At 48.0% G+C, this 23949-nt stretch overlaps 1 protein-coding gene across 1 annotated transcript in view; it reads right to left on the bottom strand.

Moving 5' to 3' along the window:
• The window catches only part of LOC120996658 (transient receptor potential cation channel subfamily M member 2-like), a 143231-nt gene that overhangs the window by 53335 nt on the left and 65947 nt on the right, over nucleotides 1–23949 (bottom strand). Inside the window, exons 22-23 of the mRNA XM_040426767.1 lie at nucleotides 23484–23665; nucleotides 6546–6678 (exon numbers count right to left, since the gene is read on the bottom strand). Of these exons, the coding sequence (XP_040282701.1) occupies nucleotides 6546–6678; nucleotides 23484–23665 (315 nt within the window). The remainder of the gene's footprint in view (nucleotides 1–6545; nucleotides 6679–23483; nucleotides 23666–23949) is intronic.

Below are 23949 nucleotides of genomic sequence, written 5' to 3'. Positions count from 1 at the left end.
ATTGGATTGCTCCTCAGGTTGTCTCCGGGACAGAGAGGAGGAGACCATGATGCATTGTGGGGATATGTTGTATTTGTCCTATGTCACAGTCTTCATTCTGGTCCTCTGGGGGCGTGAACGATTGGTTGCTGTAGTTACATTGTATGTGTTGTAAATTACTGATTGGTTGTATTTCAAACCCCTGTGGGCAGTACTATGTTTGTGGTTTATGAATAAAAGAGGCTGTACGTGAAGTACAGTCAGACCACTGCTTGACCCTCAACACGGAGCCTTGTCTCGTTATTGGGGGGATCCGCTGTATGCTGTTAGAAGACCGATTGCCAGAAGTGTAAGCTGATTCCTGTTCGTCTGCTAGCAGCTATTCGTGAGGTTCCAGTTTGGAGTGCTATTTTGTATCCAGTTCGGGAGTTTGGTGTATCCTGCAGTAGCTGGGCCTGTCTTTCAGAAAGGGGCTTATCACCTAAACGGATTTTAACCCCTTGTCTGCGGAAACGGTCCGTTACATTGGTGGCAGCAGTGGGATCGTTCCTACAGCCAGAAGGACAGCTACAGGAGACACCATTTCTTTGGATTCTACAATTTAAAGGCAACGCATGTCCCAGTACAGCGACCCTAAAAGCACCAGGATGGAACCAGCAGTGTTACACGAGGAGGAGGACCTGGATGGCCGGGATGCATTAAGGAAAGGCATCTGGTACCAGGCCCTGGATAAGGTACAATACCAGCGGGGTGAGAGTCTCCCCAGTGAAGAGCAGCGGTTGCAGAAGCAAGTGGCCCTGCGGATGCCCTTCCTGGGAGAGCAGCCCCTGGAGGAATGGGTGAAGGAACTAGAGCACCGGGTATGGCAGGAGCTATGGCTGGAGGATGCCTACCAGGCTGTAACGGACTGTTTCAGCAGACAAGGGGTTAAAATCCGTTTAGGCAATAACCAGCACTCCAAACTGGAACCCCCCAGGGAAGACTAACCAGGTACCTGACCTCACGCCGGTCGGTACCTGAGTTAGTCTGGCAGCCCACCCACAACCCAATACTGGACCTGTTGCATTTGGTAGCCTGTCTCTGTCCAGTGAGTCCACCAAGGTTAGGTTGGAAGCTGGTACTCCCGGTCTCTGTGTTGCTCCCTGGCTTAGAGTCTGGTTGTTGGAGGGGGAGACCGACTGTCTCTACCCCCTGTGCTGTAAGTGCAGAGACCACGGTCCCATCTGCACTGTTGTGGGGCTTACTGTCTCCCCCTGGTGCGTTAAGCTGCAGCTGGGGAGAGGGGGTAACGAGCTCCTCTCCCATACATACTTCCCGCCGCTGGGGAGGGCGACCGACCGTCTCCGCTCCCAATACAGTGTCCTGCTGCTGGGGACAGGAGACTGGTTTCTCTATTCCCTGCTGGACACTCTGCCGCTGGGGAATGGAGACTGGGCTCCCAATTCCCAAAAAATCATGCTGCTGCTGGGGGGCAGGAACAACTACCTCTGCCCCCTGTAACTCAGCCTGCCGCTGAGGAGGGAGGACGCTGCTCTCCTCTCCCTGCATTTCACACTGCCTTCCCGGCATATCACTCTGCTGCTGGGGGCAGGAACAACTACCTCTGCCCCCTGTAACTCAGCCTGCCGCTGGGGAGGGATGGCGCTGCTCTCCTCTCCCTGCACTTCACACTGCCGCTGGGGAATGGAGACTGGGCTCCCAATTCCCTGCAGGACCGGCGGAGAGACCTCGGTCCCATCTCTACCGGCCACCTGGGGTCCTTCCCAGTAACACTCTACAATATCTGCCCAGCTGAATGGGTCTGGATCTGGGTCTGTCACCTTACCGTCCTGCTGAACCTTCTCAATGGAGTGGAAGAGATCTCGGTAGTCCTGCTCCAGTTCCCACTCCAGGGTTGCTACGTGAGCCAGGTCTTGCTCTACCTCATGGGGTCATCCCAATCCTGCCTAGCCTCCCTCTCGTAGAAAATGTCCTGAAGTCTGGACTGTGCAGGGCTCCCGAAGTCCGGCTCTGCAAAGGACTCCCATAACAAGCCAGGACCATAAAACTCCTCTCCCTCTGGCTTGTCATGTTCGGCTGTCCAGGGTATATACTGTGCCATATACCACCAAAGCGCCTGGTAGGCATCCTCCAGCCATAGCTCCTGCCATACCCGGTGCTCTAGTTCCTTCACCCATTCCTCCAGGGGCTGCTCTCCCAGGAAGGGCATCCGCAGGGCCACTTGCTTCTGCAACCGCTGCTCTTCACTGGGGAGACTCTCACCCCGCTGGTATTGTAGATTATCCCGGCCATCCAGGTCCTCCTCCTCGTATAACACTGCTTGTTCCATCCTGCTGCTGTCAGGGACGCTGTACTGGGACATGCGTTGTCCTTAAATTGTAGAATGCACAGAAATGGTGTCTCCTGTAGCTGTCCTTCTGGCTGTAGGAACGATCCCGCTGCTTGCCACCAATGTAACGGACCGTTTCAGCAGACAAGGGGTTAAAATCCGTTTAGGCGATAAGCCCCTTTCTGAGAGACAGGCACAGCTACCGCAGGATACACCAACCTCCCGAACTGGATACAAAGTAGCACTCCAAACTGGAACCTCACGAATAGCTGCTAGCAGACGAACAGGAATCAGCTTACACTTCTGGCAATCGGTCTTCTAACAGCATACAGTGAATCCCCCCAATAACGAGACAAGGCTCCGTGTTGAGGGTCAAGCAGTGGTCTGACTGTACTTCACGTACAGCCTCTTTTATTCATAAACCACAAACATAGTACTGCCCACAGGGGTTTGAAATACAACCAATCAGTAATTTACAACACATACAATGTAACTGTCTCGGGGTTCCGAAGGTGCACTCGGTCCCCCATTGCCCGCAGAACTGTTGCTTAGCTTTTGGAATGAGGTTCTGTGTTTGACCTCATTCCCAGGGCGGCTTTACTAGCTGGGTGGCTCCCTGCTCCTAGTCTGCCTTGAGCGCCGAGCTGATCACTCGGTGCTCGACTGGTTGGTCTGTCGGTCATGTGACGCTGGCCACGTCACATGACCCTCACTCCCCACTATAAATACAGACAGCCTGCTGGCTACAGGTTGCCTGTTAATTTCTAGGTTCCTGGCTATTTGTTGGACTACTGAATATTTACCTGATCCTGTTCCCTGACGATCCTCTGCCTGCTCCTCCTGTACTGCGCATACATCCTGGTATTGTGACCTCGGCTCCCACCTGACTACTCTCTTTGGACTCCTCTTGTACTTCGCTACTCTCCTGGTATTTGACCCCGGCTTCTCCTGACCATTCTTTGCTTAATCCGTTGTACTGCGTAGCTCTCTTGGTTCTGACCCGGTCCGTTCATGTTCCGTATTTTGTCTTGTCTGTCTTCCCTGCACATATCCTAAGTTAGGGACTGCCGTCCAGTTGTCCCCTGTCATCAGGACTCGTGAGGCAAGTAGGCAGGGCCAGGGGTGAGGGTGGAGCGCAGTGGTCACTACCCTTCCCCCTGTGTGTGTGTGGACGTGACCGTTACAGTAACTACAGCAACCAATCGTTCACGCCCCCAGAGGACCAGAATGAAGACTGTGACATTGGACAACATATCCCCACAATGCATCACGGTCTCCTCCTCTCTGTCCCGGAGACAACCTGAGGAGCAATCCAATTATCTCTGAGGACAAAGGGAGATCGCCAATACACACGTGAGGACAACAGAACAGACATCACCATTTAAACCCACAATGGGACAATGGCACAATAGAAAACCACCCAGCATTTTCCTCCCAAGCTGACAAGTTACACTTATTATAAATTGTTACAACTTTGTGAGTTTACATTGGCCATACATATAACTTACATCAATTTAAACAGTATAACTTGGGGAGAAACCTATCCAAAATTCACTTGAATAGGTTCAGGGGTTTAAAAGTTAGTATATGGTCCATAATCCAGGGGCAAAAGGCCAGCAGCCAGTCCTCTCCAAAACCCAGTGGCGAGGTTGGTTTCGCCACACAGGCGTTTTGGTGGTATATGGCACAGTATATACCCTGGACAGCCTAACATGACAAGCCAGAGGGAGAGGAGTTTGATGGTCCTGGCTTGTTATGGGAGTCCTTTGCAGAGCCTGACTTCGGGAGCCCTGCACAGTCCAGACTTCAGGACATTTTCTATGAGAGGGAGGCTAGGCATGAGTGGGATGACCCCCATGAAGTAGAGCAAGAACTGGCTCACCTAGCAACCCTGGAGTGGGAACTGGAGCAGGACTACCGAGATCTCTTCCACTCCATTGGGAAGGCTCAGCAGAACAGTAAGGTGACAGACCCAGATCCAGACCCATTCAGCTGGGCAGATATTGTAGAGTGTTACTGGGAAGGACCCCAGGTGGCCCTTAGAGATGGGACCGAGGTCTCTCCACCGGTCCTGCAGGGAATTGGGAGCCCAGTCTCCATTCCCCAGCGGCAGTGTGAAGTGCAGGGAGAGGAGAGCAGTGTCCTCCCTCCCCAGCGGCAGGCTGAGTTACAGGGGGCAGAGGTAGTTGTTCCTGCCCCCCAGCAGCAGAGTGATATGCCGGGAAGGCAGTGTGAAATACAGGGAGAGGAGAGCAGCGTCCTCCCTCCCCAGCGGCAGGCTGAGTTACAGGGGGCAGAGGTAGTTGTTCCTGCCCGCCAGCAGCAGAGTGATATGCCGGGAAGGCAGTGTGAAATGCAGGGAGAGGTGAGCAGCATCCTCCCTCCCCAGCGGCAGGCTGAGTTACAGGGGGCAGAGGTAGTTGTTCCTGCTCCCAGCAGCAGAGTGATTTTTTGGGAATTGGGAGCCCAGTCTCCATTCCCCAGCGGCAGAGTGTCCAGCAGGGAATAGAGAGCCCAGTCTCCTTTCCCCAGCAGCAGGACACTGTATTGGGTGCGGAGACGGTCGGTCACCCTCCCCAGCGGCTGGAAGTATGTATGGGAGAGGAGCTCATTACCCCCTCTCCCCAGCGGCAGCTTAACGCACCAGGGGGAGACAGTAAGCCCCACAACAGTGCAGATGGGACCGTGGTCTCTGCACTTACAGCACAGGGGGTAGAGACAATCGGTCTCCCCCTCCAACAACCAGACTCCAAGCCAGGGAGCAACACAGAGACCGGGAGTACCAGCTTCCAACATAACCTTGGTGGACTCACTGGACAGAGACAGGCTACCAAATGCAACAGGTCCAGTATTGGGTTGTGGGTGGGCTGCCAGACTAACTCAGGTACCGACCGGCGTGAGGTCAGGTATCTGGTTAGTCTTCCTTGGGGGGGGGGGATGTGTGGCGAAACCAACCTCGCCACGGTGTTTTGGAGAGGCCTGTTTATCAGCCTCTTGCCTCAGGATTATGGCCCATACTAACTTTTAAACCCCTGAACCTATTCAAGTGAATTTTGGATAGGTTTGTCCCCAAGTTATACTGTTTAAATTGATGTAAGTTATATGTATGGCCAATGTAAACTCACAAAGTTGTAACAATTTATAATAAGTGTAACTTGTCAGCTTGGGAGGAAAATGCTGGGTGTGTTTCTATTGTGCCATTGTCCCATTGTGTGTTTAAATGGTGATGTCTGTCCTGTTGTCCTCACATGTGTATTGGCGATCTCCCTTTGTCCTGAGAGATAATTGGATTGCTCCTCAGGTTGTCTCCGGGACAGAGAGGAGGAGACCATGATGCATTGTGGGGATATGTTGTATCTGTCCTATGTCACAGTCTTCATTCTGGTCCTCTGGGGGTGTGAACGATTGGTTGCTGTAGTTACATTGTATGTGTTGTAACTTACTGATTGGTTGTATTTCAAACCCCTGTGGGCAGTACTATGTTTGTGGTTTATGAATAAAAGAGGCTGTACGTGAAGTACAGTCAGACCACTGCTTGACCCTCAACACGGAGCCTTGTCTCGTTATTGGGGGGATTCACTGTATGCCGTTAGAGACCGATTGCCAGGAGTGTAAGCTGATTCCTGTTCGTCTGCTAGCAGCTATTCGTGAGGTTCCAGTTTGGAGTGCTACTTTGTATCCAGTTCGGGAGTTTGGTGTATCCTGCAGTAGCTGTGCCTGTCTCTCAGAAAGGGGCTTATCGCCTAAACAGATTTTAACCCCTTGTCTGCTGAAATGGTCCGTTACACCGTGTACTCTGTATGACTGTATATAACACACAGTGTACTCTGTATGACTGTATATAACACACCGTGTACTCTGTATGACTGTATATAACACACCGTGTACTCTGTATGACTGTATATAACACACCGTGTACTCTGTATGACTGTATATAACACACCGTGTACTCTGTATGACTGTATATAACACACCGTGTACTCTGTATGACTGTATATAACACACCGTGTACTCTGTATGACTGTATATAACACACCGTGTACTCTGTATGACTGTATATAACACACCGTGTACTCTGTATGACTTTATATAACACACCGGGGTACTATGTATGACGGTATATAACACACCGTGTACTCTGTATGACTGTATATAACACACCGTGTACCTGCTTAGTCTCTGCTTAGTCTCCCCTCATCACATTTCCAATTATTTACGGCACAGACGCGCCCCTCACCTCTCTGCAGTTTTCTTCACCAGTTGCTCTTGGCTCTGACCACTTTGCTGTTGATGCATTTGCTGATAACTGTCCTTCATGTAGGATTCCCAGGAGATCAGTGTTAAATCTTGGTCTTCATCTGTCAAACGTCCTGCAAAGATTTATGGTTTTCATAAATGCATGCAGTGTGGAAGAGTGAACCTGTGCTCAGTGCAGGCGTCACTCTGGGATACTCTTCTAGAAAAACAGCTAGTATGACATTAATGTATTTTACTGATCCCGAGTTACATCCTGTATTATACTCCAGAGCTGCACTCACTATTCTGCTGGTGGAGTCACTGTGTACATACATTACTTATCCTGTACTGATCCTGAGTTACATCCTGTATTATACTCCAGAGCTGCACTCACTATTCTGCTGGTGGAGTCACTGTGTACATACATTACTTATCCTGTACTGATCCTGAGTTACATCCTGTATTATACTCCAGAGCTGCACTCACTATTCTGCTGGTGCAGTCACTGTGTACATACATTACTTATCCTGTACTGATCCTGAGTTACATCCTGTATTATACTCCAGAGCTGCACTCACTATTCTGCTGGTGCAGTCACTATGTACATACATTACTTATCCTGTACTGATACTGAGTTACATCCTGTATTATACCTCAGAGCTGCACTCACTATTCTGCTGGTGCAGTCACTGTGTACACATATTACTTAAAATATGTCCACGCCTAACCAACAATGATTGGGAAACTCCAAGTTCGGAAGGTCTGTCTAACTGATAAGTTTGTGATCATAAACCACACACACAGGGACAGAGAAACAAAGAAAGAAAGGAGAGACCCCAGGAGGAAAATCCCAATGATCAGAACAGACTTTAGAGCGGACTTTCCTTAGACTCTGCATATCATCTGTATTCTCGGGTAACGTATAACTTTATTGTATGTATTATTGATTTAATTATTTGGCTTGATATTTAGCAACTCCCCTCTTTAGTGCGGATGTATAATGTTAAGTGCTACATCAATATTATCACTATTCAGTAAAGATGCATATTACTGAATAAAAGATCTAATATTGATATCGGAGAAACTCTCTGTGAAGAACTCCCCAGTATCCGTTCAGTTATTTTACGTCCCTGCTACTTAATCCCCGTGGATACCTACTTCTAACAATGGACATAGACATCTATGTGTATCAAGGACATGTGTACACACACTTCCAAGACATTCAGTCGGCTTCTAACCACAAGACTGATCTACTTAATGAAAATACACGAGTTAACACGTTGGCCATTGTCTTGGAAAAGACACAGTGATTGCTTGTAAGCCATGGGACCAAGCCCCTGTTTTGTAAATTGAGTTTCCAAAACTCCATTGTCTCGCTGGCTCAGAGGAGGAGTTTGATGCTGTTTAAATTGAATGCTCTTGTTTTCCATTAAACGTGTCTTGTTCCAGCATTAACCACTTAAGGACCACAGGTTTATACCCCCTTAAAGACCAGGCCCTTTTTTACAAATCGGCACTCCACAACTTTAGCGGTTTATTGCTCGGTCATGCAACTTACCACCCAAATGAATTTTACCTCCTTTTCTTCTCACTAATAGAGCTTTCATTTGGTGGTTTTTCATTGCTGCTGACATTTTTACTTTTTTTGTTATTAATCGAAATTTAACGATTTTTTTGCAAAAAAATGACATTTTTCACTTTCAGTTGTAAAATTTTGCAAAAAAAAACAACATCCATATATAAATTTTGCTCTAAATTTATTGTTCTACATGTCTTTGATAAAAAAAATGTTTCGGTAAAAAAAAAATGGTTTGGGTAAAAGTTATAGCGTTTACAAACTATGGTACAAAAATGTGAATTTCCGCTTTTTGAAGCAGCTCTGACTATCTGAGCACCTGTCATGTTTCCTGAGGTTCTACAATGGCCAGACAGTACAAACACCCCACAAATGACCCCATTTCGGAAAGTAGACACCCTAAGGTATTCGCTGATGGGCATAGTGAGTTCATAGAACTTTTTATTTTTTGTCACAAGTTAGTGGAAAATGATGATTTTTTTTTTTTTTTTTTTCTTACAAAGTCTCATATTCCACTAACTTGTGACAAAAAATAAAAACTTCTATGAACTCACTATGCCCATCAGCGAATACCTTGGGGTGTCTTCTTTCCAAAATGGGGTCACTTGTGGGGTAGTTATACTGCCCTGGCATTCTAGGGGCCCAAATGTGTGGTAAGGAGTTTGAAATCAAATTCTGTAAAAAATGACCGGTGAAATCCAAAAGGTGCTCTTTGGAATGTGGGCCCCTTTGCCCACCTAGGCTGCAAAAAAGTGCCACACGTGGTATCTCCGTATTCAGGAGAAGTTGGGGAATGTGTTTTGGGGTGTCATTTTACATATACCCATGCTGGGTGAGATAAATATCTTGGTCAAATGCCAACTTTGTATAAAAAAATGGGAAAAGTTGTCTTTTGCCAAGATATTTCTCTCACCCAGCATGGGTATATGTAAAATGACACCCCAAAACACATTCCCCAACTTCTCCTGAGTACGGTGATACCACATGTGTGACACTTTTTTGCAGCCTAGGGGGGCAAAGGGGCCCATATTCCAAAGAGCACCTTTCGGATTTCACCGGTCATTTTTTACACATTTTGATTTCAAACTCCTTACCACACATTTGGGCCCCTAGAATGCCAGGGCAGTATAACTACCCCACAAGTGACCCCATTTTGGAAAGAAGACACCCCCAGGTATTTCGTGATGGGCATAGTGAGTTCATGGAAGTTTTTATTTTTTGTCACAAGTTAGTGGAATATGAGACTTTGTAAGAAAAAAAATAAAAATCATAATTTTCCGCTAACTTGTGACAAAAAATATAAAATTCTAGGAACTCGCCATGCCCCTCACGGAATACCTTGGGGTGTCTTCTTTCCAAAATGGGGTCACTTGTGGGGTAGTTATACTGCCCTGGCATTTTCCAGGGGCCCTAATGTGTGGTAAGTAGGTAAATGACCTGTGAAATCCTAAAGGTGCTCTTTGGAATGTGGGCCCCTTTGCCCACCTAGGCTGCAAAAAAGTGTCACACATGTGGTATCGCCGTACTCGGGAGAAGTTGGGGAATGTGTTTTGGGGTGTCATTTTACATATACCCATGCTGGGTGAGATAAATATCTTGGTCACATGCCAACTTTGTATAAAAAAATGGGAAAAGTTGTCTTTTACCAAGATATTTCTCTCACCCAGCATGGGTATATGTAAAATGACACCCCAAAACACATTGCCCAACTTCTCCTGAGTACGGCGATACCACATGTGTGACACTTTTTTGCAGCCTAGGTGAGCAAAGGGGCCCACATTCCAAAGAGCACCTTTCGGATTTCACCGGCCATTTTTTACAGATTTTGATTTCAAACCATTTCTCACGCATTCGGCCCCTAAAATGCCAGGGCAGTATAACTACCCCACAAGTGACCCATTTTGGAAAGAAGACACCCCAAGGTATTTCGTGATGGGCCTAGTGAGTTCATGGAAGTTTTTATTTTTTGTCACAAGTTAGTGGAATATGAGACTTTGTAAGGAAAAAAAATAAATAAAAAATAAATCATAATTTTCCGCTAACTTGTGACAAAAAATATAAAATTCTAGGAACTCGCCATGCCCCTCACGGAATACCTTGGGGTGTCTTCTTTCCAAAATGGGGTCACTTGTGGGGTAGTTATACTGCCCTGGCATTTTCCAGGGGCCCTAATGTGTGGTAAGTAGGTAAATGACCTGTGAAATCCTAAAGGTGCTCTTTGGAATGTGGGCCCCTTTGCCCACCTAGGCTGCAAAAAAGTGTCACACATGTGGTATCGCCGTATTCAGGAGAAGTTGGGCAATGTGTTTTGGGGTGTCTTTTTATATATACTCATGCTGGGTGAGAGAAATATGTCGGCAAAAGACAACTTTTCCCATTTTTTTATACAAAGTTGGCATTTTACCAAGATATTTATCTCACCCAGCATGGGTATATGTAAAATGACACCCCAAAACACATTGCCCAACTTCTCCTGAGTACGGCGATACCAGATGTGTGACACTTTTTTGCAGCCTAGATGCGCAAAGGGGCCCACATTCCTTTTATGAGGGCATTTTTAGACATTTGGATCCCAGACTTCTTCTCACGCTTTAGGGCCCCTAAAATGCCAGGGCAGTATAAATACCCCACATGTGACCCCATTTTGGAAAGAAGACACCCCAAGGTATTCAATGAGGGGCATGGCGAGTTCATAGAATATTTTTTTTTTGGCACAAGTTAGCGGAAATTTATTTTATTTTATTTTTTTCTCACAATGTCTCCCTTTCCGCTAACTTGGGACAAAAATTTCAATCTTTCATGGACTCAATATGCCCCTCACGGAATACCTGGGGGTGTCTTCTTTCCGAAATGGGGTCACATGTGGGCTATTTATACTGCCCTGGCATTCTAGGGGCCCTAAAGCGTGAGAAGAAGTCTGGAATATAAATGTCTAAAAATTTTTACGCATTTGGATTCCGTGAGGGGTATGGTGACTTCATGTGAGATTTTATTTTTTGACACAAGTTAGTGGAATATGAGACTTTGTAAGAAAAAAAAAATAATTTCCGCTAACTTGTGCCAAAAAAATGTCTGAATGGAGCCTTACAGAGGGGTGATCAATGACAGGGGGGTGATCAATGACAGGGGGGTGATCAGGGAGTCTATATGGGGTGATCACCCCCCTGTCATTGATCACCCCCCTATAAGGCTCCATTCAGATGTCCGTATGTGTTTTGCGGATCCGATCCATGTATCCGTTGATCCGTAAAAATCATACGGACATCTGAATGCAGCCTGACAGGGGGGTGATCAATGACAGGGGGGGGTGATCAATGACAGGGGGGTGATCAGGGAGTCTATATGGGGTGATCACCACAGTTATTGATCACGCCCCTGTAAGGCTCCATTCAGACGTCCGTATGCGTTTTGCGGATGCGATCCATCTATCAGTGGATCCGTAAAAATCATGCGGACATCTGAATGGAGCTTTACAGGGGGGTGATCAATGACAGGGGGGTGATCAATGACAGGGGGGTGATCAGGGAGTCTATATGGGGTGATCAAGGGTGAATAAGGGGTTAATAAGTGACAGGGGGGGTGTAGTGTTATGGTGCTTGGTGCAACATATTACTAAGCTACCTGTGTTCTCTGGTGGTCGATCCAAACAAAGGGGACCACCAGAGGACCAGGTAGCAGGTATATTAGACGCTGTTATCAAAACGGCGTCTAATATACCTGTTAGGGGTTAAAAAAAATCACATCTCCAGCCTGCCAGCGAACGATCGCCGCTGGCAGGCTGGAGATCCACTCTCTTACCTTCCGTTCCTGTGAGCGCGCGCGCCTGCGTGCGCGCGTTCACAGGAAATCTCGACTCACGCGAGATGACGCCAATCGGCGTTAGTGTGACCTGGGAGAGCCGCCGCAATGACGCCTTTCGGCGTTAGCGCGGCGGCAAGTGGTTAAGCTTTGTCTCCTGTGTGGATTATTATGCGACATCAGCGATATTTTACTCTGTGGATTCTTGCCGATATTATTTCATGGGAATAAGGGAATGACAGACGGTAACTCATATTCAGACCGTCACAACTGGTGGCAGCAGTGGGATCATCCCTTTTCCCTGCACTGAGAATCCAAGGAAGGCACTGGTGTACAGTGAATGAAAGGCTGGTACTCACAGCTTAAGCGCAGCACACTAAAGGAACTGTTGGGAGTTCGTGGAGGGATTGCCAGGACCAAAGCCAAGCCGGTCATAATTGCTGAATTAATGGAGCTAGACCGGGAGAACTTGGCTGTGGCAACACCGACCAGTCGGGAGAAAGAACTACCGATCAACAGAGAAATCAGGGAACGGCTGGCACTGTTCGGGCCAAACCCAACTACCAAAATCATCCTGCAGGTGATCAATAGTGTGACAGAGCATGTGAACCAAAGGGAACAGCGAGAGTTACAACTGAGGCTGGCGGAAAACCAGCGAACGGCAGCAATTCTACCGAACGGAGGGAACAGCACAGTTGATTAGCGGAAGATTCTCTTCAGCGCATTTAAAAGCTTTAACGAAAATGAAGGTGAGATAGATGGCTATCTGGCAGATTTTGAGCGCCAGTGTGCCCTACACAGAGTGGCTGCCGATGAATGGGTATCGATATTATTAGGAAAACTGTCGGGCAAAGCAGCTGATGCCTTCAGGGTTGTACCAGAGCAGTAGATCCACAGCTATGCACGAGTGAAGGAGGCGCTCCTAGCTCGTACGCAGTAACCCCAGAGGCGTACCGCAGAAAATTCTGAGACTCCCGCAACGTGGACAGAGACTCCTATGCAGAGTTGTCCTGCCGCTTGCAGCTTTCTGCTTCCAATTGGGTCACAAAGTGCCAGGCCACCACAGGGGATGACGTCCTGCAGCTCATTTTACTGGAACAATTTTACGACCACATCCAGACCGACATCAGGGATTGGGTAAAGGACCGCAGACCCCTCTCCTTACCTGAAGCAGCCAAACTCACGGACGAGTATGCCGATACCCGCAAGGCGACACGTACGATGCCTCGGATACAACCCCTTAGTACCGAGACACCACCACCACCAGCAGAAACCAGGTACCAACCCCCCCAACCCCCCCAGCAGACCAATACTTTCCAACCCACTACGCCCACTGTTTTCGCTGAAATCAACTGGGGCACCTGCGCAACAACTGTCTACTGGAAGCCCCCAGGTTTAACTGGACCCGCCCCGGGTTCTCCAACTCCCGGGCTGCAGCCCATTGCGTGGACTATCCCGTACCCCTGCTTGGGACGCCAAAGAGTTAAGCCGTGAGGAACCCCTAGGCACGTTATACGAAGCTCACCTGGTCCAGTTTACCATCACGGACAACCGGAAACACCATTGTCAGTTAGTGATTGTCAATAGGAAAACTGCCCGATGTCTCAGGGACAGCGGCACTACCATCACCCTTGTTGAAAGACACTTGATTGACAATTCGGAACGACCTGGGCAATCTATTGCTGTTCGAGTGGCAGGGGGGGCTATTTATCGGATTCCCACAGCCCAGGTCCACCTAGACTGGGGTGCTGGAGCTGGCAATGTCCATGTGGGCGTCATGAAGGAGTTGCCCGTAGGAGGTCATATTAAGCAATGACATTGAACCACTAACCTCCGCTTTTGTACCCGCAACTACACACGAAGCTCAAGCCGTGACCACTAGAGCCCAAAGCTGTGCTACTAAGAGCCATCTGTCTCCTACCGAGACCCAGGTAAGCCAACCTACCCCACCCCTGACTGTAGAGCCCCATCCCTGGGACACCCCAGAGGATTTTGGGAGGGAAGTAGTGGGGGACAACTCACTGAGGAAGTACAGGGAAAAGGCTAGGGTAGGCCAAGGGGGACTAGGGGGAGAGCAGTTAGTCTGGGAGGGTGGCTGGCTGTACAGACTTACGGAGACCCGGGTCAATGCACCCGGACCCCGGCAAAAACGCCAGCTGGTAATTCCGAGGAAGTACAGGTGGGAGTTATTGCGTATTGGGCATGACATCCCATTAGCAGGGCATTTGGGAATACGCCGGACGTTGCACCAGGTAACCCAGAACTTCTTCTGGTCTGGGGTATCCGAGGACGTCCGGAATTATTGCCAGACCTGTGAGGTATGCCAAAGGGTGGGAAAAAAGGGAGATAACCCTAAGGCTAAAATGGTCCCGATGCCCATCATAGAGGAACCCTTCACGAGGGTGGCGGTAGATCCCATAGGACCCCTGGCCCAGCCTAGCCGCTCCAGCAAGCGCTATATACTTACCGTAGTGGACTACGCTACCCGCTACCCGGAGGCAGTAGCTGTCTCCAACATTCATGCTGAAACTGTGGCTGATGCCCTGGTCAAGATTTTCTCTCGAGTGGGATTTCCCAAAGAGATTTTATCAGACCGGGGTACGCAGTTCACTGCCGAGCTGACTCAGCAGCTATGGAAGGTCTGTGGGATTAAACCCCTGACAAGCTCCCCGTACCATCCCCAGACTAACGGTCTCTGTGAGCGCTTCAATGGGACTCTGAAGCAAATGCTAAAGATGTTCACGGGGGCCTACAGGGACTGGGAGCGATTCCTGCTGCACCTCCTTTTTGCGTACCTGGAGGTTTCCCAGGAATCCACGGGATTCTCGCCCTTTGAGCTGTTGTATGGGAGGCGCGTGAGGGGGCCCCTATACCTTATCAAAGATCATTGGGAGGGCCAGACAGAGATCGAGGGGACTCTGATTGTGCCCTATGTGCTGGAGCTGAGGGACCGTATGGAGGAGTTGGCTCAGACAGTAAGGGAAAACCCCCGGGCGGCCCAACAGCGCCAGAGGGTATGGTATGATCAGAGAGCCAGGCACCGGATATTTCAAATTGGGCAAAAGGTCATGGTCCTCAGGCCAGTCTGAACCGACAAGCTCCAGGCAGCCTAGCAGGGCCTGTATAAAGTTATAGGGCAGGTGTGCGATACCACCTACACTAATAGCCAGCTGTGAGAATGAGGAGGTAAAACGGACATTTCACATCAATATGCTCAAGACTTATAAAGAAAGGGCCCAGGAAGTGATGGCCATATGTGGGGAGGACACAGAAGCCTTACCCTTACCAGACCTGTTAGGGGGAGACGGGGAGACAAGGAACATAGAGTTGGTCCAGCTGGGGGAACAGTTGGGACCCCATGAGTAGGCTCAAGCCAACCTCCTGCTGGAAGCCAAACAGGCCACGTTTTCCCAGGAACCCGGGTATACCCAGTTAGCAATCCACAAGATGGACACCCCAGGGCAGGCGCCCTTGAGACAACCTCCCTACCGCATTCCCAAAGCTGTTAGGGACGGGATGCGGAGGGAAATAGAAGAGATGCTTCGGCTAGGAGTAATAGAACACTTTGAAAGTCCTTGGGCCTTACCTGTGGTCTTGGTACCAAAGCAGGACGGCACGACCTGCTTTTGTGTCGATTATAGGCGGCTCAATGACAAAACAGTAACCGACGCCTATCCGATGCCCCGGATGGACGAGCTGCTTGACCGCATATCTAAGGGGAAGTATCTGACCACTATTGACCTCTGCAAGGGATACTGGCAGATCCCCTTAGCGGTAGATGCTGTCCCCAAGTCCTCCTTCATCACCCCGTTCGGCCTATACCAATTTCGGGTTATGCCGTTCGGGATGAAGAACGCACCCGCCACCTTCCAAAGGATGGTAGACCGCCTCCTAGATGGACTCCAGGATTATGCGTGTGCATACCTGGACAACATCGCCATCTATAGCGATACTTGGGAGGCTCATCTCGAACACATAGGGTCAGTGTTAGATAGAATTAGGGGGGCCGGTCTGACCTTGAAGCCTGACAAGTGTCACATTGGTATGGCGGAGGTACAATATCTGGGTCACCGGGTTGGATGTGGTAAGCAACGACCAAGAGCCAGCTAAGATCGAGGCCATTGATAACTGGCCCACTCCCCGTACCAAGACACAAGTCATGGCCTTCTTAGGGACATGGGAGTATACCGAACTAGGGGGACTGGTGGGTGTTGATAACACCTCAATCTCGCCTGTTTCTGAAAACCCGTGTTGAGCGCCAATAGTGGTTGGTCAGTGGGAAAACGTTTTCGTGTAGTGTAGGTTTCATAAACAATAAAAAAATATATATATATCTATAAATAAATAGCAAATACCCCAGCAGCACAGTCAGACAGTGTGCACTGGGTGCAATTCCTCACAGAGGCCGGCTTCTCCTCCACGATATATACTTTCCAAAGAATGAGGCAGCACTTCCAGATTTCAGTGGCAGGGTGACGACCCCAAAAACTTTATTCCCAGCAATGTTTCGGCCTACTCAATGAGGCCTTTGTCAAGCTTCTTAGGGACATTCTTTGGAAAGTATATATATATATATCTATATATATATATATATATATATATATATATATATATATATAAAGATATATAAGAAAATAAATATATAATGAAATATATATATAGATATAGATATAGAGAGAGAGAGAGAGAGAGATAGGAACACTTTAGAAAGGGATGAGCATAAGCACACTACTCTGGGTCTCAAGTGCCTAAGAGACCGTTGTCTGTAGTGTCATACACGTCAAAGTGTAGTAAAATGAGGCGAATTTAGGGTACTGCATATAGCTGTATATTATTGCATTTTTTTGAGTTTTTTCTATTGATTAAGCTTTGATTGTCTATTGCATAGATGCTTGTACCATGTTTTGCTGATTGCACAATATAATTAAATTAACAACGATCTCTTTTTGAGTTGTTTTATATGTCCACCTCTAAGATCAATTCCCTTTGAAATTTTTCCTTTGATCCTTTCTTTTATATAAAGCATTTGCTTTATGTAACGGACCGTTTCAGCAGACAAGGGGTTAAAATCCGTTTAGGCGATAAGCCCCTTTCTGATAGACAGGCACAGCTACTGCAGGATACACCAAAACTCCCGAACTGGATACAAAGTAGCACTCCAAACTGGAACCTCACGAATAGCTGCTAGCAGACGAACAGGAAAAGCATACAATCCTGGCAATCGGTCTTCTAACAGCATACAGTGAATCCCCCCAATAACGAGACAAGGCTCCGTGTCGAGGGTCAAACAGTGGTCTGACTGTACTTCACGTACAGCCTCTTTTATTCATAAACCACAACCATAGTACTGCCCACAGGGGTTTGAAATACAACCAATCAGTAATTTACAACACATACAATTTAAGTACAGCCCATCTGGTATACACGCCCCTAGGGGACCAGAATGAAGACTGTGACATAGGACAGATAAACAGCACTTAGGACACACAGACACAACACATCCCCACAATGCATCATGGTTTCCTCCTCTCTGCCCTCGAGACGTAATCCAATTATCTCTCAAGACAAAGAGAAGTCACCAATACACATGTGCAGACAATAGGACAGACATCACCCTTTAAATTTACAATTGGTCAGAAGACCATCAATGTCCCTAGATTAACACGTGTTACTAAATGTAAAACTTAACATTTATTAGTTATTATTATAAACAATTAGAACATCTTAATTTAAAATTATCAGCTCTGCCTGCCTTTTGTATTAAACAGTCACTCGGGGTCTGATTGCTAGGTGTATCCACTAGGGGGCACTGTCCCCTCTTTTGCTATAGCGATCTCTGTATTATCAGCTGCATGAATTTTGTGCACATTGTTACTTTCACAGTGCACTAGTCCCTAGCGATTTTGTCCCCTCCTGTGGATTCACTTCTTGTAGCTATATCAACCAGACCTATGTTGGCTCAGCATCGCTGCTTAAAACACCCTAATAGCACTATCTGCTCCCCGACATGTTTCGCCAACAGCTTTGGCGTCTTCAGGGGTATGAGCAGTGACTGCTCATACCCCTGAAGACGCCAAAGCTGTTGGCGAAACATGTCGGGGAGCAGATAGTGCTATTAGGGTGTTTTAAGCAGCGATGCTGAGCCAACATAGGTCTGGTTGATATAGCTACAAGAAGTGAATCCACAGGAGGGGACAAAATCGCTAGGGACTAGTGCACTGTGAAAGTAACAATGTGCACAAAATTCATGCAGCTGATAATACAGAGATCGCTATAGCAAAAGAGGGGACAGTGCCCCCTAGTGGATACACCTAGCAATCAGACCCCGAGTGACTGTTTAATACAAAAGGCAGGCAGAGCTGATAATTTTAAATTAAGATGTTCTAATTGTTTATAATAATAACTAATAAATGTTAAGTTTTACATTTAGTAACACGTGTTAATCTAGGGACATTGATGGTCTTCTGACCAATTGTAAATAAAAAGTATAGACAGTCCCAGCACGTGTTAGGGAGGTATATATAATTGTAGTCTAATCACCCTTTAAACACACAATGGGACAATGGCACAATATAAACACACCCAGCATTTCCTCCCAAGCTGACAAGTTACACTTATTATAAATTGTTACAACTTTGTGAGTTTACATTGGCCATACATATAACTTACATCAATTTAAACAGTATAACTTGGGGACAAACCTATCCAAAATTCACTTGAATAGGTTCAGGGGTTTAAAAGTTAGTATATGGCCCATAATCCAGGGGCAAGAGGCCAGCAGCCAGTCCTCTCCAAAACCCAGTGGCGAGGTTGGTTTCGCCACACATCTCCCCCCCCCCCCCCCCAGGGAAGACCAACCAGATACCTGACCTCACGCCGGTCGGTACCTGAGTTAGTCTGGCAGCCCACCCACAACCAAATACTGGACCTGTTGACTTTAGTAGCCTGTCTCTGTTCAGTGAGTCCACCAAGGTTATGTTGGAAGCTGGTACTCCCGGTCTCTGTGTTGCTCCCTGGCTTGGAGTGGAGGTTGCTTTGTGGGCAGGTATCAGCGGTACTCTGCCCTGGTGCCAGCGCTACCACGGAAGAAGCCTGGTTGGAGCCTGGTTGTTGGAGGGGGAGACCGACTGTCTCTACCCCCTGTGCTGTAAGTGCAGAGACCACGGTCCCATCTGCACTGTTGTGGGGCTTACTGTCTCCCCCTGGTGCGTTAAGCTGCCGCTGGGGAGAGGGGGTAACGAGCTCCTCTCCCATACATACTTCCATACTCTGGGGAGGGCGACCGACCGGCTCCGCTCCCAATACAGTGTCCTGCTGCTGGGGAAAGGAGACTGGGCTCTCTATTCCCTGCTGGACACTCTGCCGCTGGGGGACAGGACCGACTGTCTCTGCCCCCTGTAACTCCGCCTGCCGCTGGGGAATGGAGACTGGGCTCCTAATTCCCAAAAAATCATGCTGCTGCTGGGGGGCAGGAACAACTACCTCTGCCCCCTGTAACTCAGCCTGCCGCTGAGGAGGGAGGACGCTGCTCTCCTCTCCCTGCACTTCACACTGCCTTCCCGGCATATCACTCTGCTGCTGGGGGGCAGGAACAACTACCTCTGCCCCCTGTAACTCAGCCTGCCGCTGGGGAGGGAGGACGCTGCTCTCCTCTCCCTGCACTTCACACTGCCGCTGGGGAATGGAGACTGGGTTTGTCACCTTACTGTCCTGCTGAGCCTTCTCACTGGCGTGGAACAGCTGCTGGTAGCCCTGTTCCAGCTCCATCTCCCGGGTCACCAGGTGGACCAGGTCCTGCTCAATCTCATGAGTGTCGTCCCAGTCATACCTGCTCTCCCTCCATTCCAAGAGATCATGGAACCGGGCTTGTGTAGGGCTCCCAAACTCCAGCTCTGAAAAAGTCTCCCATAACAAGCCAGGACCATCAAACTCCTCTCCCTCCGGCTTGTCATGCTCAGCTGTCCTGGGTAGATACTGTGCCCCATACCACCAGAGCGCCTGGTAGGCATCTTCCAGCCACAGCTCCCGCCATGCTAGGAGTTCCAATTCCTTTACCCATTCCTCCCGGGGCTGCTCTCCCAGGAAGGGCATCCGCAGGACTACTCGCTTCTGCAACCGCTGGTCTTCCGTGGGGAGTCTTTCGTCCTGCATATACTCCACAATACCCAGTACCTGGTACCAGATGCCTTTGCGGACTGCATCTCGGTCATCCATGACACCCTCATCGTACTCCACTGCTGTTTCCATTCTGGTGCTGTCAGGGTCGCTGTACTGGGACATGCATTGCCCTCAAATTGTAATTCCAGGGAATGATGTTTCTTTGTAGCTGTCCTTCTGGGCTGTGGGAACGATCCCGCCGCTTGCCACCAATGTAACGGACCGTTTCAGCAGACAAGGGGTTACAATCCGTTTAGGCGATAAGCCCCTTTCTGATAGACAGGCACAGCTACTGCAGGATACACCAAAACTCCCAAAGAGGATACAGAGTAGCACTCCAAACTGGAACCTCACGAATAGCTGCTAGCAGACGAACAGGAATCAGCTTACACTCCTGGCAATCAGTCTCTAACAGCATACAGCGGATCCCCCCAATAACGAGACAATGCTCCGTGTTGAGGGTCAAGCAGTGGTCTGACTGTACTTCACGTACAGCCTCTTTTATTCATAAACCACAAACATAGTACTGCCCACAGGGGTTTGAAATGCAACCAATCAGTAATTTACAACACATACAATGTAAGTACAGCCCATCTGGTGTACATGCCCCTAGGGGACCAGAATGAAGACTGTGACATAGGACAGATAAACAGCACTTAGGACACACAGACACAACACATCCGCACAATGCATCATGGTTTCCTCCTCTCTGCCCTCGAGACGTAATCCAATTATCTCTCAAGACAAAGAGAAGTCACCAATACACATGTGAGGACAACAGGACAGACATCACCCTTTAAACACACAATGGGACAATGGCACAATAGAAACACACCCAGCATTTTCCTCCCAAGCTGACAAGTTACACTTATTATAAATTGTTACAACTTTGTGAGTTTACATTGGCCATACATATAACTAACATCAATTTAAACAGTATAACTTGGGGACAAACCTATCCAAAATTCACTTGAATCGGTTCAGGGGTTTAAAAGTTAGTATGTGGCCCACAATCCTGGGGCAAGAGGCCAGCAGCCAGTCCTCTCCAAAACCCAGTGGCGAGGTCGGTTTCGCCACACTTTATTTCCCCGACAACTGATCCTGAGTTACATCCTGTATTATACTCCACAGCCACTCACTATTCTGCTGGTGCAGTCACTGTGTACATACATAACATTACTTATTCTGTACTGATCCTGAGTTATATCCTGTATTATACTCCAGAGCTGCACTCACTATTCTGCTGGTGGAGTTTCTGTGTATATACATTACTTATCCTGGAATGATCCTGAGTTACATCCTGTATTATACTCCAGAGCTGCACTCACTATTCTGCTGGTGCAGTCACTGTGTACATACATAACATTACTTATTCTGTACTGATCCTGAGTTATATCCTGTATTATACTCCAGAGCTGCACTCACTATTCTGCTGGTGGAGTTTCTGTGTACATACATTACTTATCCTGGAATGATCCTGAGTTACATCCTGTATTATACTCCAGAGCTGCACTCAATTTGTACATACATCACTTATCCTGTACTGATCCTGAGTTACATCCTGTATTATACTCCAGAGCTGCACTCACTATTCTGCTGGTGCAGTCACTGTGTACATACATTACATTACTTGTGGTCATAGCTACGGCCAACAGATATCCGAAGAACTCTAGGGAGAGAAACAACGGGAACAACCTAACCGAGCTAGGCGTGTCTTAGCTGACCTGACTAAATGGCTTGTTGTGTGCCCTAAGCCATGATCGTGGGTAGGCCTGTAAGTGGGCATACCCTGTGGAAATGAGAAGATAAGGGAGGGAGGGGGGGCACCTGAGAACACACGCCTGTGAGTGAGGCTGTGGCTCGTATATGAAGAGCCTCCGCCCCTCCCACAAATGCAGGCTGACTAATCAGCCTTACCAACTTATCTTGTGCTGATCCTCAGTTACATCCTGTATTATACTCCAGAGCTGCACTCACTATTCTGCTGGTGGAGTTTCTGTGTACATACATTACTTATTCTGTAATGATCCTGAGTTACATCCTGTATTATACTCCAGAGCTGCACTCACTATTCTGCTGGTGCAGTCACTGTGTACATACATTACTTATCCTGTACTGATCCTGAGTTACATCCTGTGCTATACTCCAGAGCTGCACTCACTATTCTGCTGGTGCAGTCACTGTGTACATACATTACTTATCCTGTACTGATCCTGAGTTACATCCTGTATTATACTCCAGAGCAGCACTCACTATTCTGCTGGTGCAGTCACTGTGTACATACATTACTTATTCTGTAATGATCCTGAGTTACATCCTGTATTATACTCCAGAGCTGCACTCACTATTCTGCTGGTGCAGTCACTGTGTACATACATTACATTACTTATCTTGTGCTGATCCGAAATTACATCCTGTATTATACTCCAGAGCTGCACTCACTATTCTGCTGGTGCAGTCACTGTGTACATACATTACTTATCCTGTACTGATCCTGAGTTACATCCTGTATTATAATCCAGAGCTGCACTCACTATTCTGCTGGTGCAGTCACTGTGTACATACATTACTTATCCTGTACTGATCCTGAGTTACATCCTGTATTATACTCCAGAGCTGCACTCACTATTCTGCTGATGCAGTCACTGTGTACATACATTACTTGTCCTGTACTGATCCTGAGTTACATCCTGTATTATACTGCAGAGCTGCACTCACTATTCTGCTGGTGCAGTCATTGTGTACATACATTACTTATCCTGTACTGATCCTGAGTTACATCCTGTATTATACTCCAGAGCTGCACTCACTATTCTGCTGGTGCAGTCACTGTGTACATACATTACTTATCCTGTACTGATCCTGAGTTACATCCTGTATTATACTCCAGAGCTGCACTCACTATTCTGCTGGTGCAGTCACTGTGTACATACATTACATTACTTATCTTGTGCTGATCCGAAATTACATCCTGTATTATACTCCAGAGCTGCACTCACTATTCTGCTGGTGCAGTCACTGTGTACATACATTACTTATCCTGTACTGATCCTGAGTTACATCCTGTATTATAATCCAGAGCTGCACTCACTATTCTGCTGGTGCAGTCACTGTGTACATACATTACTTATCCTGTACTGATCCTGAGTTACATCCTGTATTATACTCCAGAGCTGCACTCACTATTCTGCTGATGCAGTCACTGTGTACATACATTACTTGTCCTGTACTGATCCTGAGTTACATCCTGTATTATACTCCAGAGCTGCACTCACTATTCTGCTGGTGCAGTCACTGTGTACATACATTACTTATCCTGTACTGATCCTGAGTTACATCCTGTATTATACTCCAGAGCTGCACTCACTATTCTGCTGGTGCAGCCATGGTGACTATGACATCACTTACTCAGCACCTTGTGGCTCCGCGCTGGACGTCTGCAGATGAGATGCTTGATGAGCATGTAGATGTGGGAGAAGAGGATGAGCGGGGGAGGAGCTGCTGGTCGTTCATTATATTCTTTTATCAGACCGAAGCGATGGAACCTCCAGACCTGATCCGCATGACTTTCAATCTCTGAGAAGGTGAAGCTGTGGGAGAAAAGCCAATGAGAAGGATGAGCTCCTGAAGATGGCAGGCCACCAAGTGGAGAGGGACGAGGAGGACTACATCCATGATGTCCCCACCACTGCAGCCAGCAGCATCCACTACAGGACTGCCAGCTACTGCTCCCTGTTATCAGACACATCAGGCTAGATAAGGGCCCCTGAGGAGCCGGTGTAGAAGATGGGAGTGGTAGTGGCCCTGATAAAGTCTTCTGTCATGGTGAACTCCCACAGGCCATTGCTCCCTAGCGATTAGTGCAGTGCAAATG

The sequence above is a fragment of the Bufo bufo genome, chromosome 3 (assembly GCF_905171765.1).
Source record: "Bufo bufo chromosome 3, aBufBuf1.1, whole genome shotgun sequence".
NCBI lineage: Eukaryota > Metazoa > Chordata > Amphibia > Anura > Bufonidae > Bufo > Bufo bufo.
This window is presented reverse-complemented; position numbering and strand designations above follow the sequence as displayed.